Genomic DNA, 17,434 nt, shown 5'->3' on the forward strand with positions numbered 1-17,434 from the left:
TTTCTCCTTAAATTGAAATGGATTTGGTGATTCCAATTTTTATGTTTGGATGCATAAAGGAATATAAGATTGAAATTATTATTTCTCTTTTTTGATGTTAAAAAACAACAATAATGAAAAAATAAATAAATAAACAAATTGACAATAATATCCATACATACATATAAAACTCTCACATTATACATAATTTAAAATAATTTTTTTATTTTCATTAAAAAAAAAAGGCTAGTTTGTTTTGCTAAATAATAAAACCTAATTTGGGCTTGTGATTTTTTTAAAAAAATTAATACTACTATTTGATTGCTATTCTTGAGAAATAATTCTTAAAAACAAAATAATAAGTTTAATAATTTTGAAAATAGTACTATTAAAAATGATTAATTTTAAATTATTGTTATTTATTTTTAACAAAATAAATCAATTATGCTTTCATAAAATGTTAATATTCATATTTTTATAATGTTTATAAAAAAATATAATTTATGATTATATCATGATAATACTATTTATATTTGATAAGAAACTACTTATTTATTTTAATTTATTTATAATTATAAAATTATTTTTATTTTTAATAAGACTTGAATTAATTTTATTTTATATTAAATAAATTTAATTTACAATTTGCCTTTTATAAAATCAAGATAAAAGAAATTATTATTAAAAACAACTTATTAAAAAAAATTAATTTTTTATTTTGAAAAGAGTTTTTAAAAATAATTTGCTCTATGAAATCTTAATACCTCTCAAAGATAAATCAAAATCCCTGAATTTCAATTTCTTTGGAATCATTTAATAAGTAAAATTTCATTTCCTTTGAAATTAATTTTTATTTTATTTTTGTTTTCGATAAAATTATTTCAAAATGATAATAAATAAGAAAAGAAATAAGATATTTATTATCACTCTTTATTCTTAGGTACCAAACATGACCTAAAAGTACTTGGTGTACAATTATAAATCGGTGGTTGATCACCTTTGGATAAGAGAGTGACATCAGTTGTGAACTCACTTTCTCCATAAAATGTAGAAATCTCCACATTAGTATTAATGTTTGTCATTATTTCTTATATGGGCATTTAAGAAAGGAGAAGATAAGCAGCACATGGAATCGTTATGACACAAATTTAAGAAATATACTCCCTGGAACAAGTTGGCCAAAGCATTTATGCTAATTGTACAAGTTGTTGATGATTCTGTAGTTTATCTTAATTGACACCACGAGAACGTGATACATCATAAACTGGTACACCATTCAATTAAGAGGCCAACGGTGGGCACAAATGTGACACTGGAGAAGCCGTACCAATTTATCAACAAGCAGTTTTGAGTACTTGTAGATAAAATTAGGTTAATTCATGTCCCCACGTGAAAGGGAGTCAAATCATGGGTAAAAGGAATATTGAATAGATTTAAAAAGAGAAAAAACAAATTGATAATAAATTTATTTTTTATAAACTCAATTTTCAATATTGAATAATAAATTAATTTGTTTCTCAATAGTTTATTCCTTTTATCATTTAATTTTAAATTAAAGAATAATATTTTAAAATTTAAATTACATCTAATATATATATATATATATATATTTAATAAATTTAAAAAAGAAATTGATGATAAATTTATTTTTTATAAACTTAATTTTCACGTGAAATTGATAATAGTTTTTTTTCTTTGAAAGTGAAATGGATAAGAAAGTAATAGATAAAGTTTAAAAATTAAAATATTTATTATTTATTTAATAAATAAAAAAATATTGTTTTTAATCAAAATCTAACTTAATACAAAATAGTATTTTTTTTTTTCAATATATCATATGCTAAACATAATTTATACTTTTATAAATATTATTATTGATAAATAATATATCCACAATAATTATAATTATAATTATTTTTATATATTAAATTTAGTAAAGAGAATTAATTAATTTTATAATACATGTATTTATAATAATTATTGTGAAACGAAGGTTTGGTTAATCTTGATTTTAATGATAACAAAACAAGGTTTAGAACTAATAATTATATTTCAAGTGTGATTAGGCAAGATGATTTCCAAAATAGCAATCACAAAGACAAATCAAGTCAAGGAGAAATCATGAAGAAGAAGACCGCCTCAAAGAGAAGTGTTTTTCAAGACCCAAACTTCATAAAATCTCTTTATAAAGTTGTTGGTGCACTAGGATTTTCATGCATGACATTCTTTACTTATGCACCAAAATCATCCAAGAGTTATTTCGTTTTAAATATTTTAAAATTTGATGATTTCATGTTTTCAACTAAAACTGTGTGTCAAATGTTTTCCAAACTTGTTTAAAAGGTTTTAAGTTGAAAAAGTTGGTTGTTGAGTCAAAAATGACTCAACCAGTTGAACCGAATGAGGAACCGGTCAATCACCGGCTCAACCGATTGAAGAGTACAAAAAAACATTTTCTCTCTTCCAGAACGATTGTTCAACCGGTCAAGGTGTGAACAGTAACTAGTTGAGGTTAACGGTCACCTGCCAAACATTAAATGCTAACGGCTAATCAACCGGTCGACCCCCAGCTCTACCGATCGAACCTCCAACGACTAATTTGACTTTTTTCCTTTATAAAAAGGCTCCAAATCTTCATTGTTTATGAGCTTAACCTTCTCAAACATTTCTTGAATATATTTGAGCCTTGGAAGAGTGTTTTGAGTGCACCATTGTTCTAAAACTTGCATATTATTTGTGCACCATACAATCCTAGTTTACTTGTATCATTTGAGCCGAAAGTTTTGTACTAGGATTTTGTGAAATCATTTGTAAATTTTTTAGAAGAAAAGCCTAAGTCTAAGTGTGAGGTATCACTTAGGGATTCTCAAATGAGGAGTATCGCTTGAGGGGTTGTTCAAGAGTGGGATATCTCTTGAGAAGTGTAAAGGGTGTTTGGAGTCAAAAGTACAAGAGGGTGGATTGGAACCATAATCCAATTGTATTGCTTAAAGGCTTGGTTTGAAAGCCTTGAATTAGTGGAACCTCAAGCTTGGGATTGAAGCTAGAGGAGAGTGGATGTAGGTCGAGTTGTGTCGAACCACTATAAAATCTTGTGTTTACATTCTCTCTTTCCTACTATTTTACTTTATAAGCAATTGTCTTTATATTGTTTTATTATATACTTGCATATAATTGTCTCTTGCATTCACATATTTTAAATTTTACAATAAATGGACCATCACCCTATTCACCCCCCTCTAGGGTGATTACCATAGGTTGGATTGACCTAATTTATATAACAATTATATTATCGTACAAATGTCAAGTGTTTTCTTATTTTTAATTATGACAAGTGTTTTCTTATTTTTCAAGTAGTAATACAATGTTAGGTCACTTAAAAAACGTTGCTTATTTCCTTAAAATTGAAATTTTATTTATTCTTAATATTTTAAATTGATTGAAAATAATTTTTCTTGAAAACAAAATTAAGAAATAATGTGGAAGTTAAATAAAATAATAAATAAAATTTAAAATTAAAATATTTATTATTTATAGTAGAATGGAAAAAGAGTATAAAATTAAATTAATTTATATTTTTATAATAATTAATTAAATTAATTGAAAGATAAAATTTGAGATAAAAATCAAAATATTTTTTTAATCATATGAGATGATAAACATAATTTATACTTTTATAAATATTATAATTATAAATAATATACCAATAACAAAAAAGTTAAAATCAATTAATTTTATAATACATAAATTTATAATAATTTTATTATTAAAATATATTATTAGTTAAAATATATATATATTTTTTAAACATGAAAACATTCTGTTTTCTTTAAAATTAATTTTGTGGAATTGTCTCTTTAAGAGAAGATTTTAGCCTATACTTTTTAAAAAATAAATAAATGTATAGAAATCGTCTATTAAAAAGACAATATTTGCTTGAATTTTTTTAAAGAATTTTTAGAAATCATCAAGATAATTTTTTTACATATAATTTTTTAAAAATAATAATAAAAAGAAATAGTCACTTCAAGAAATGATTTTTACCTATAATTTTGTTAAAGAATTTTTAGAAATTGTCTCTTCAAAATAAATTTTTGTCTATATTTTTTTTTTTTTTTTTTTTTTTTAAAAAACCATCTCTTAATAGACGATTTTTGCTTCAAATTCAAACTCTCTTTTTTAGTTGGCAAAAAACTACAATGGATTTGGAAATATTTTTTCCACTATTGTAGTTTAAGAATTATTTTTTAAAACTACTGTACTCTTATAAAAACCTCATGTTTTGAATCACTTCCAACTTTGAAGAGAAACATTGTGAGAAATTGGAATTATTTCTTGAAATTTTTTCTGCAATTAAGTGACAAATTTATATTGTCTTTGTTCGAGAACTAGGGTTGAAAGAAAACACAAATAGTAAAAAAAAAAAAAAAAATAGGAGAATTTAAAATTTTATTTTCTTTCACAACTCTCTCTTATTCAAGTATTACATAATCTAAATAAGTACTAACACTTAATTGAGTAGAAACTCTAAATGATAAAATATAGAAACTGATGGGAAAAAAAAAAGTTCAATTTAGATCACCTTTTGAGATGCTTAAGAATCTCGATTGGTCGTTTCACTGACCAATTTTATTATACCAAGTTGTGAATGAAACTACAGATACAAGAACCACTCCTTTTCACAATACAAACCCTTGACACTCATTTTCGTGGAGAAAACAGACAAAAAAATAAAAAATCAAGAGAGGACTTATGTTCCAAAATGAAGAATCGTTTTCTTTTTGGTTTTCACAAGGAGAGAGAGAAAACACATTTTAACTCCCACAAAGTGTTCCCCCTATTTCTTATTTATTGGGTCAAGTTAGGTTAGCCCGCTTAGGCACCCAAACCCAACTCTTACAAAAACATTTTAGGATTTGACTACTCAATTATAGAAACTAAAATAACCACTTAAAATAAAATATTTTCTTTCACTTTTAAATTTAATTTTAATACTTAGAGAGTTTCTAAATTAAGTTTAACTAACTAAGATACCCCCTTAAACTTGATTTATAACTCTAAGTAGTATCCTCAACTTTCTAACATCTTCAAACTTGAGAGGTTTGGTAAAAATATCCATAATTTGATCTTGAGATTTTGCAAATTTTAATTTATAATGCACTCTCTAATAAAATAATATCTTGTATCTCTAAGGAAATTGCTCTATTCGTTGGCCTTGGACAGAATAGGCTGCATACATCTACCTTAGGCTTCTTTAGAAAATAATCCAAGTGGAAATATGGCTCCAAAAACCATTAAGTTTAACAAATCTAAAGATCATGAAAGCAACTCATACCTGGATCTAGATATATATTCCTAGATCAAATGCAATTTTCATAATTTGTTAAAGAAGAATTTGAAATCGTAGAAGACGTCATAGATCTTGTCTATCCAATAGTCTTCCACTCGATCTCTCCAAACATGATACTAGACACAAGAAAAGAGTGGTTTTTTTCTCTATTGAAAGATGACTAGGGTTCTCTTTGGAAATTCTCTTTGGAAGAAGACTGACAAAAAACAGAAACCCTAACCCCTAACGAGGGTATTTATAAGCTTCATTGTGAGCTTGAATGACTTGAACCCAAATTGGGCTTGGCTCATCTAATCTAGCCCAGTGGTTTGTGAGATCTCTTACAACTACCATGCATACGACAACCATCTTCATCGAAAGGGATCGATCTAAGAACATCCAAATCTCATTAAGATATTCAAACTTGTAATCTAGATCTATAAATTGTTTTAAATATCAATTGTTTCCATTGTGTATAGGTCTAGATTGACCTATGAAGATTTGCGTACTCCTCACTAATCCAAGGCTTGGAAATGGAATAATTTGGAATTCACATCAAGTTATTGTTTTGCTCAATCGTCAAAAGACATGGGATTAATTTAGAATATTTGATAAACAAATGCTCTCAATATTACTACTATAGGAGCACATTTGACATATGAAACGCAGTGAATATCTTTTCAACATATTTTATTCATCGACTTTTTCTTCACATAGCTTCAACTAAAAGCTAATTTTGAATCATGTTGAGTTGTAGTCATTAATAGATTTGAAATCTTGTGATGTCAAGTGCATCCAATTATAACCTATTTTTGGAAAGATTACAATCTTTTGATGTTCATATTGTTTTCTCAAATTGTTCTAAAGGATCAAAGGGTCTTTGATTGTAAGATATTCTCCTTTTATTCAATCATTAATGTCATAGTAAAGGAATAATAAAGCTTTGGCATGATCCTATAAGAATGAGACGTTTTCTTCACTAATAGTTATTCCAAAGTTAATTGCATCTAGGTGAATTTCAATATCTAAAACCTAGAAAATAAGTGTTTTGTCCAAAATATCAAGGACGGCAAAAAAATCAAACTTGGCAAGATCCGATATTATCAGGAAACTATATATTCAACAATTTAATCAAATCATAATTGCTCAAATGAAATAAACTTTCAATAAAGTTTTACATAAACGAAAATTTATGTAGTTAAAATGAACGAAATTACTTGACAATATTTAATCAGATAAATATAACACTTGATTGTGATAAAAATGGAATGCATTAAAAGATTTAAGATTTTATCATATTTTATAGCTACATTATCATTAAAAATATGCTTTGTTATTTGGTAACCTGAACAATAAGGTAATAATAGAAAATTGGAAAACTAAAAATTTTTACAGTTTATGATAATGTACAAAATAATAATTTTGTTATTATTTCTTATTATTAAAATGTATAAATAATATCAATATACTTGCTTTGCTTTTGGCTCTTGACTATTTTTTACATATTTCTATTACAACAAAATATAAAAAATAATAATGTTTTCAATGATTTTTTATTTTTTATTTTTGTATATCCTCCACCTACATGAATTTAATAAAATTATTAATTAATAATTTTTTTTGTAGAGTTTTTTACTACACGATATGATTAAGAAGAATTGAAAATTGTCGGCATAGCTAATATTCACGAGATAATATAAATATCATCTACATTTATAAGATAATAATTAACAATTTGTAATAATCATAAAACAAAACAAGATGAGATGCTACTTAATAATATACTTTTTGAGATAAGTGTACGAAGTAAGTAGAACTATGAAAACTTTCTTTCTAGATATGCTTGAGCATCTAAGATACGTAAGAATTTCTGTGAAAGAATAAACTCTCATCTCTTATCAGCTTAACCTTTATGGAGGTGAATTTGAAAATTAAAAGAAAATGAAAATGAGGAGAAGAAAAATAAAAGGACAAAGAAATTAAATTTTGGTTAACTTCATGATTCAAATACTCTTATTTATATATTAAGAGTGTATTTTGTAATGATTTTAGGAAGTGTTTCTAATATTTTTAACATTTAAAAATTTTTATCTTTCAAGCATTAAAATAATAAGAATACTTCCTAAAATAATTGTTAAACATACTCTTTAGCAGTGTTTTTACTCGAAGTATTTTTAATAAAAGTGTTTTATTTGAAAGTATCTTTTGAAAGATAAACCTATTATAGTTCATTTTTCAACACTTCAAGTGAATTTTGAAAATGTTTCTAAATTTTGTCAAACATCTTATTTTTTGTTCAAAAATACTTTTTAGGTTAAAAGTGTATTTTAAAAACACTATCAAACTGGGTCCAAGAGTAATAGATTATATTAAAATTTTCTACTAGTAATTAAGTGCTTATTTTGCAACTGTCTTGGAGAAGAGTTTATTGTTCTCTAAAACAAAAAAAAATAGGAAAATAAGAGGGACAACTATAAAAATGTCTCTTATTTTCTATTCTTAAAAATAAAATAAAAATAAAATGTTTTTAGAAAATATCTTTAAGTTGTTTTTACTTATTTTCTAATAGTTGTTTAAAAAAAAAACAATTATACAAATAATTACAAATAAAGTACTTGATATTAAATTTGTTTTTAAAATATTAAAAATAAGATAAAAATATTTCAATTTCTCAAAGAGATTTTTATTTTACAAAATATTAAAGAATAATTTTTAAAAACTATTTTTCTTTTTAAAACAATTACCAAAAAGCCTAAACCATTTAGATGGTAATTATGTAATCATTCATAAACTTTGAAGGAGAAATATTCCTAACAAAAGCATATTTATTTCTTTTATTCCAATAACCATTAAAAGACATAGTATTCATTTTTTAAAAAAAATATATAAACTTATTTTATCTTGTTAAAAATTATTTTAAAAATTTTTAAATTTGAGGTAGTAAAATTTTTTTAACATCATAATTTTTTTAATATATTTTTTAAAATCATCACATCTAAAATTTTCCTTTTATTCCAACAATGATTAAAATACTTTGGTGGTGGTGTTTGTTTTACATTTATCAGCAGAAATAGCCAAAGGCTTGTGACCTAATTAAGAACATGCAGAAGAAAACTCATAATGTCCAATGAAAAGTCAACATCTTTTGTATAAAGATTTTGGTGATAATAAATGCATTAATTTTTTGGTTCCCACACTTCTCGGAAAGGAGCAGAGCACCTTGTCGACTGTGTGCATTCATGACATGTTTCATATCCTACCTTTATAAACTAATTACAACTCTTTCTTAAAAAATTTAAACTGATATTCTAGGCCTCAATTTGAATATAATTTCTATTTCTATTCTTAAAAATTTACATTCAAATAGTAAAAATATATTTTTTTTAAATAAGATAAATCTATCCGCATTTTATTTTTATATACAAGTTTTTATTTTTTTTTAAATTAAATATTCAAACAGATACGACTTAGTTACACTTCATTTTTCTGTTTTTAAAAATACAAAATAATTATAAAAGTTATTTTTTATATGAGCTTATTTAATTTTTTTTAAGTTATTTTTTAAAATAATAAAAAAATTTAATACCCTAGTTTGTTAAGCAGTTTTTAAAAGTCATATCTAATATAAGTCTCAAACAAGTCTTAAATTTTACATAGAAGTAATAATCTTTTCCTGTTTTAAAAATAAAAAGATAAAAAGTTTATCAAAAAAAAAAAAAAAAAGGAAAAAGGTCTTACACATAGATAATCACCAAAAGAAAAAAAAATTAAAAAATATATTTTTATGATATAAATTTAAGTTTATATTAAGATTTTGGTTATTTTAGGAAATATTTTTAATATTTAAAAATTTTAATTTTTAAAGTATTAGAAAAGTTATGAATGGTTATAAAATCGTTACAAATCGCATTCTAAGTGAAATTGATTGAATGATGAGCTTTCAAGTTTGATCTCTAATTAATTAACTTCTAACGAGAAGATATGTTTGTGTGTGTGGGATCCATAGTAATCATGGCGCATGCAAAGCCTTATGAAGGTTTCTGCAATATGCAGAAATTGAATGCCGATTAAATTAAAAAAAATAAATATACAAAGCATTAAACTTTTCTGACCATTTCAATTCAATTTCGTAATAAACCCTATTCAGTTCTTACGTACCAATTTAGCCCTATAAAAAGGTGGCAACGAAACCCTAGCATTCCCATGCAAAGAATACCACAAAACCCTAGCCATGGCCAGGGCTTCTTCCAACTTCGCCTTGGGTTTCTTTCTTTTATTGATTGCTGCTCTCCTTCATGCCACTCCTGCCTTTTCCGATGAGTTCTCGTCTCAGCTCTGCAAAGGCCATGGCTGTAACTCTAAATATCCACCTCCACCTCCACCTCCACCGCCCCCGCCTCCACCTCCTATAGACCCTCACTGTCCTCCACCGCCAGTGGATCCACCAATTGTGCCCCCAACTCCTTATTATCCCCATCCAACATCTCCACCACCTGATCCCTACGGCAAGGTTCCTCCGCCGCCAGCACCAGTACCAGCACCACCACCATATCCCGATGGCAAGGCTCCACCTCCAAATACCGATGGCAAGGCTCCACCTCCAAATACCGACGGCAAGGCTCCACCACCATATCCCGATGGCAAGGCTCCACCTCCATATACCGATGGCAAGGCTCCACCTCCATATACCGATGGCAAGGCTCCACCTCCATATCCCGATGGCAAGGCTCCACCTCCATATCCCGACGGCAAGGCTCCACCACCATATCCCATGGCAAGGCTCCACCTCCATATACCGATGGCAAGCTCCACCTCCATATCCCGATGGCAAGGCTCCACCTCCATATCCCGACGGCAAGGCTCCCACCATCCCAATCAACTCCCCCATATACCGATGGCAAGGCTCCACCTCCATATCCCGACGGCAAGGCTCCACCTCCATATCCCGACGGCAAGGCTCCCTCCACCATCATCCCCGATGGCAAGGCTCCACCTCCACCGCCCTGCGATGAGCTAACCTATAATTCAAGGAAGCTTAAGGCCTAATCTATATTGAAACCTAGTTTACTTGCATGAATACATGAGTGCTCTAATCCTCTAAATAGCTAGTTAGTAGTTATTATGCAGGTCTGTGTCAGAGAAGAATAAACCCCATGGCTGTAATGCCCTACTGTAGTGTCATGTTCTGCTATGGAATTATGCTAGTACGTACTTCTGGGTAATGATTTGCCAATGATATATATCTCAATCCAGTATGGACCACTATCTTAATACCTCACCTTACAAGCTGATATGACTAGACCCTTAACACTTAAATTACCTTATAGGTCGTCTTCTTAAATATTTTAATATGCAGCAATGTTGAGTTCTGATTAGGCTGTAATGTGAACAGTATCTGATATGTAAGAGGGTATTAATTTAAGATAACTCCTAGACAGAGAAAATATTATGGATAAACTGATTAAGAGCTCCTTTTAAATGATAAATAATTTTCACAATGTATATGGTTAAATAATGAAGCATTTAAAAAAGGAGTTTAAGGCTTAAAAATCACAAGACATTAAGGGCCTATTTGGAAACTATTTTTTAAAATAATTTTCTATTCTTTAGAACAAAAAACACTCAATTTGATAATTAAAAATTATTTTCTATTTTCTATTCACTTGTTTTCTTATAATTGTTTTACGAAATAATTATACAAATACTTAAAATAATTAAAAATAAAATACTAGATAATAAAATATTTTTAAAACATATTTAAAAATATTAAAAATAGGTTATAAAAATATTTTAAGTTTCCAAACAAACTTTTGTTTTACAAAAATTGGAGATTTTTCAAAAACTAAGCTCAAAGACTATTTTTCATAATTGTTTTCAAAACAATTACTAAACATATCCCAAGAGTTTAAAAGCATGTTTGAGAATAATGTCAAAATTAATTATCCAAAAATAGTTTTTGATAATTGTTGTTAAAAACAGTTTTTAATTATTTTTAGAAATAAAATTTTACTAGGAAACTCAAATATAAAGTAATAATAATAATAATAATAATAATAATAATAATAATAATAATAAGAGTTTTTGAAATGTAAAAGTTTTTAATTCGTTGTCAATATTTTCAACGATGACTTAAAACTTAAAATACTTTATTAAAAAAACAACCATTTAGAGTAAGTTCTTAGTAAAAATAAAAATAGAAAATAATTTTCACTTTGAAGAATAAAAAATATTTCAAAAATACTTACCAAACAAAATATAATTATTTCTTGATAAGGGAATTTTCAAAGAAGTATTTCATTAAAAGTGAAAGTGGGGTAAAAAAATGTTCTAAATTAGATTGCTCATTTCAAGACGTTACGAGAAAAGACTTCTAAATTTAATGTATGATTTGAAAAATTTTAAGCTATGAGCAATATTTATAAACTTTTGTATTAATTGTACATAAATCCATATCATCAAGAATAAATAAAGAAAACTATTTTTATATTTGAGTTTAAAAAAAAAATTGTTATTCAAAAGAAATAAAAATTAATTATTTTTAAAAACAATTCTAAAAATTAATTTTTAATAATTTTTTTCAATGTTGTAAATAATCCATTATGGTTTCCCTTTACATTTATAAAATGTATTTGTGACTTTGGTATCTTAATGGCACAATAAATATACTCCTTGGAAAGATATATATATATATATATATATATATATATATATTTGTAAGCGGCAGAAGTTGACGAAGCCATTTATTGCACGCATTCTTCGTATGGTAGTTTCTTTTAGTTACTTGCAACCAAGGGAAAATTCATTGGAAACTACAGTCTCTCAGAGGTTGAGGCCAAAGGTACTCATTAATGGAAAGCTCGAAATTGAAAATTATATATGAATTTTTTTCTTCGTCTAATAATCTTCCTCAGTTAATCGAATATTTTATTACAAGAAGATGCAAAGATTAGTAATATTTTCTAATATATATACTAGACTTGTGCTTGTTTGAACAACCAATAACCCTAATTGTTAAGGGAATACCATTTAATTGACTTGTGCTTGTTTGAACAACCTCAATTAATCTTGTCTTTCTCTAATAAAAATCAATGGCTCTTTATAAGATTCCTCCTCTAAATGAAATTCAATAGGATCCAGAGATATCATGTCTTCATCTACAAAATCTCATGTACTAAATCAATCGAAAGTTGGATTCCATCTTTTATATATATATATACTTTAATAAATCAAATTAAGTAACCTAATTGAAATTACAAAAATATAACAATTAATGATGGCGATTTTTTTTCTTTTTTAAATAAAAACCCTTTCACTTTGCTCTTCTTATTGATGCCATTAGTGTATATTGGTATTGGAGTTACCTCATAATCAAATAGGTTGATATGAGGGTCATTTTAGAACCAAAGATCAACCGTCAACAATTCTAAAGATCCTAGAGATGCAAATATATATATTAAAGTTAATTTTGGAGTAATTGTAAATTACTTTTACTAATAACACTCTTCCACAGGTTCAATGAAGGTTATGAGGTAAGAGTTCAAATCTTGGTGAGGTGAAGAATAATAAAGAATTTATTCAATTCAAATACAATATGTTTGATAATCATGTCAAAATGATTGGCACAAACACTTTTTATAACGGGATAATAAAACATGATTCATTTAATAAATAAATTAAATTAAACTATGTATGAATTGATCATACCAATAACCTATTAACAAAATTCTAGTCTGTTAATATTATTCTCTCCCATTAAATCTGTTGATACCATCATAACTTGTTTAAGTTATTTAAACTTTTAAATTTATAGTATGTCGGTTTAAAATAATTCTTGGGTTCTTTAATTACTCTAATTATAATATGTATAAAAATTAAATTTTCATTTTAATTATAGACTTGTTTATTATTTTATTTCATGTTGTAATTACAAAATATTTTTAGCTTTTATAATAAAGTATATAAAGTTTTACTTAAGTTTTTAAAATACTTGAAGTGTATGATATTTATAATTTAAAAAGTATTTTAAATTTTTATAATTTTTAAATATATAAAATTAATACATTTATATGGGTTAACCAAATTTTAAGTTGGTTAAGTCATAAATGGGTCATTTTGATTTAATTAAATAAATAGGTTAAATGTGTCATAAATGGGCTCTTTTGGCACTATTAAGTAAACAGGTTAAAAAGTGAAACCCAAATATGACATGCTTATTAAGCAAGTTATATGAGTTGACATGATTATAACACGACTACAAATACACTTTGTTTGAACCTACTAAAATTCATGTTGTTTTCAAGGTTATGCACCATATCATGTCAAAATTGTCATCCCTACACAAGTTAGAGAAAACTAGCATACATTATATTACATGGAGAAAACTATCAAGTATTAATATATTTGGAAATTAAAATTTAATTTGGTTATCTTTGGAAATGATTCTTAAAAATGTTTTTTTTGTAGTTTAGAAAATTAGTTTTTCTTTTCTTTAGAATATAAAACCGTTTTCCAATTTCAAAAACACATGTTTAGAAAATTTTAGAATTTAAGAATTTGTTCCAAAATTATGATGAGTTATAGGAAGAAATCTAAGTTTTTTTTTTTTTTTTTTTTGTAAAATGTTAGAAAAGCAATTGAAAATATGGAGAATACTTGGAGAACTTTTGCATCCTAAACTAAATAAATAGTCTTCACATAGAGAATAAGTCAATAGAATTATTTTCATGGTTTTAAAAACTAGTCAATCCAATCGGTCCAAATATCCACCTGTCATTGTTCCGATTTGGTTTGGTACTTTGAACCGTCTAAGTTATGGACCGCCCTCGAACCGTTAGAACTAATGGTTGGACCGATGAACCGGCTAAACTGGTTGATTCTCCTTAAACTGAATGGTTCAAGAGCTAATTTTTTTTCTTCTCAAAATGATGTCGTTTTGATGCATATGGAATTGAAACGACGCTATATTGGTTTATTATAAAGTCTTCGATTTCCCTTCCCCTCCCCCGGCAGCCCTAATCTCCAGCCCTGCCATTGCTACTCGTTGTTGTTGTTGCTCTCCATCCAACCTCCAACTGTTGCACCATCACAGCCTATGCCGCCGATAACTCTCCAGTCTCCCACAATGAGTTGCATTATTGCAATTTGCAAAGTTCCAATTGAACATTAAATTTTTATGTTTAATATTTAATATTTTATAGTTGTAGTGCCAACGAAAGCTTTGATGCCAACAATGTTAGTTCAAGAACACAAAGATAAAACAATCACACATACGGTACACGAGGTTTTAACGTGGTTCGGCCAACCATGCCTACGTCCACGGATGAGAGATAATGATTCCACTATACAATAGAGAATATTACAGAGGACAGAACCAGATACAACTATTGGGTTCCCGAAACATCCCATGTTTCCCCACTCCTTGTATCCATACCTTACTACAAGCCATCTCGCTCCACTGGGTACCTCCCATTCTTCCTCACATCTCTATCCACTTTGTATAGTCTCTACAGGCCCATCTCCATCTCATAACTTTTTCCCCTCATATCATGTCAAAATTGTCACCCCTACACAAGTTAGAGAAAACTAGCATACATTATATTACATGGAGAAAACTATCAAGTATTAATATATTTGGAAATTAAAATTTAATTTGGTTAAAATGATTTTTTGTATTTTAGAAAATTAGTTTTTCTATTTTTAGAATATAAAACCGTTTTCCAATTTCAAAAACACATGTTTAGCAAATTTTAGGATTTAAGAATTTGTTGCAAAATTATGATGAGTTATAGAAAAAAATCTAAGTTTTTTTTTTTTTTTTTGTAAAATGCTAGGAAAACAATTGGAAATATGGAGAATACTTGGAGAACTTTTGCATCCTAAACTAAATAAATAGTCTTCACATAGAGAATAAGTCAATAGAATTATTTTCATGGTTTTAAAAACTAGTCGATCCAATCAGTCCAACTATCCACCTATCATTGTTCCGACTTGGTTTGGTACTTTGAACCATCTAAGTTTTGAACCGCCCTCGAACCGTTAGAACTAATGGTTGGACCGATGAACCAGCTAAACTGGTTGATTCTCCTTAAAGTTTAAGAGCTAATTTTTTTCTCATCAAAATGATGTCGTTTTGATGCATATGGAATTGAAACGACGCTATATTGGTTTAGTATAATGTCTTCGATTTCCCTTCCCCTCCCCCGGCGGCCCTAATCTCCAGCCCTGCCACTGCTACTCTTTGTTGTGGTTGCTCTCCATCCAACCTCCAACTGTTGCACCATCAGAGCCAATGCCGCCGATAACTCTCCAGTCTCCCACAATGAGTTGCATTATTGCAATTTGCAAAGTTAATTCATTCGACTGACTTTGTTTTATTTATTGCAACTTTGAAATTAAGATTAGAGATAAGGGAGATTGTTTTGAAAGTGTGGTGATTCTTAATATCTAGACTTTGTGTTTTTTTATTCATGTTATTCAATGAAAGTTTTCATCTTTGGAAGTTTGGCAGTTTTGTAGGTTTTAGATCTTTTTGTTTCCATTCATGTTACTGTTTTAAAAGTTTTTACCTTTGGGAGTTTGATAGTTCCTAGGTTTTAAATCTTGTTGTTATTATTTGATTGTTATCCTATGAAAGTTTTCATGCTTGAAGGTTTGGATATTGCTTTGTTTTAATTTGATTCATTAGATCAATTCGAAAAGCTTTAAATTTTTGTTTTGTTAGTTTTGATCCATCACTTTAAATTGAGAAAGTTTAAGTTTCATTTTTATACATTAGATTAAATAGTTTTTGAAAGTTTGGAATCTAGTTTAGTTTAATATTAATCGATCTATAGTGTTAGTTAGAGGTTAAATTTTTGTTTTTGTTTGAAAAGTTAAAATCATGTTTTGATCTAGTTCTTTGAATGCTAGTTTAGTTAAAATTCATATTAAGTTATTTTTTAAAAGTTCTTTGTATGCTAGTTTAGTTAAGTTATTTTTTAAAGTTCCTCAAATGCTAGTTTAAATATGTAGGGAATTAAACTGAATTCCCAACCCGTGAGAAACAAAATTAAAGAAAACACACGCCAAAGAAAAGATAATCACACGCACAAGACAGTATTTATGTGGTTCGGCAATTTGCCTACGTCCACGGAGTTGCAGGGATATCACTATTATCAGGGAAGAATTCAGAGTACAACCTGGCGGCTACAATATTCTCTCTATATATATAACACGACAACCTCACCACACTAAAAAACCCTAATCATAAAGGGTGGTTCCACAATGGGCTAAACGGCCCAACAGGCCTCAATAAATCTCCCATTAAGAGGCCATGCAATATTATTCGGGTCGGGTCGTCAAATTGGATCAAACAAAACTAGGCTCCACAAAGCCCAACAAATCTCCCACTTGGAGACTAGTCCAATCACCAACATCAAACCGCTATCCTCCAAGAAACAATCCCTCATCCCTACAACTCATCCTCCTGTCCTCAAGCTAGAAGACCAATTGAAGCTGCGCACAGCTTCAACTTCTCAATAGTGACACCCTTAGTCAACATGTCTGCAGGGTTCTTAGATCCACAAATCTTCTCAAGTATTACCAGTTTATCCTCAACAAGATAACGGATAAAGTGGTATTTTGTTTGTATATGTTTTGACTTTGAATGAAAAGCTGAATTTTTGGCAAGAAAAATTGCACTCTAACTGTCACTGTGTAGAATGCCCATCTCCTGCTTCTTACCCAATTCATCTAAGAAACCATGTAGCCAAATCATCTCCTTTCCAACTTCAGTTGGTGCAACATACTCAGCTTCTGTAGTAGACAAAGTAACAATCTTCTGTAGATTTGAAACCCATGATATAGCTGTACCACCTAGAGTAAAAACAAACCCAGTAGTACTCTTTCTACTATCAATATCACCAGCAAAATCAGCATCTACATAACCCTGCAATTTCAAACTTGCACCTGTGAAGCAAAGACATGTATCTAATGAACCCTTCAGATATCTTAAAATCCACTTGACTGCCTCCCAATGCTGCTTTCCAGGCCTACTCATGAATCTGCTCACAACTCCCACTGCATGTGCAATGTCTGGCCTTGTACACACCATAGCATAATCAAGCTACCAATAGCTGAGGCATAGGG

At 28.2% G+C, this 17,434-nt stretch overlaps 1 protein-coding gene across 1 annotated transcript; it reads left to right on the forward strand.

Moving 5' to 3' along the window:
- The first annotated feature begins 9,530 nt into the window (after positions 1 to 9,530).
- Positions 9,531 to 10,354, forward strand: LOC117921932 (leucine-rich repeat extensin-like protein 3). The gene is made up of 2 exons (XM_034839879.1): positions 9,531 to 10,061; positions 10,211 to 10,354. Exons 1-2 carry the CDS (start codon positions 9,540 to 9,542, stop codon positions 10,352 to 10,354), a joined length of 666 nt encoding a protein of 221 aa, XP_034695770.1. The 5' UTR covers positions 9,531 to 9,539.
- Positions 10,355 to 17,434: the final 7,080 nt, after the last annotated feature.

The sequence above is a fragment of the Vitis riparia genome, chromosome 9, assembly GCF_004353265.1.
Source record: "Vitis riparia cultivar Riparia Gloire de Montpellier isolate 1030 chromosome 9, EGFV_Vit.rip_1.0, whole genome shotgun sequence".
Lineage (NCBI taxonomy): Eukaryota > Viridiplantae > Streptophyta > Magnoliopsida > Vitales > Vitaceae > Vitis > Vitis riparia.

Bases quoted from the DNA above. Each gene is read 5' to 3' on its own strand.
- LOC117921932 (XM_034839879.1), top strand. From the start codon at position 9,540: ATGGCCAGGGCTTCTTCCAACTTCGCCTTGGGTTTCTTTCTTTTATTG. The intron at 10,062-10,210 runs GCTCCACCACCA...ACCGATGGCAAG, and splicing joins CTCCATATCCCGACGGCAAG to GCTCCACCTCCATATCCCGA.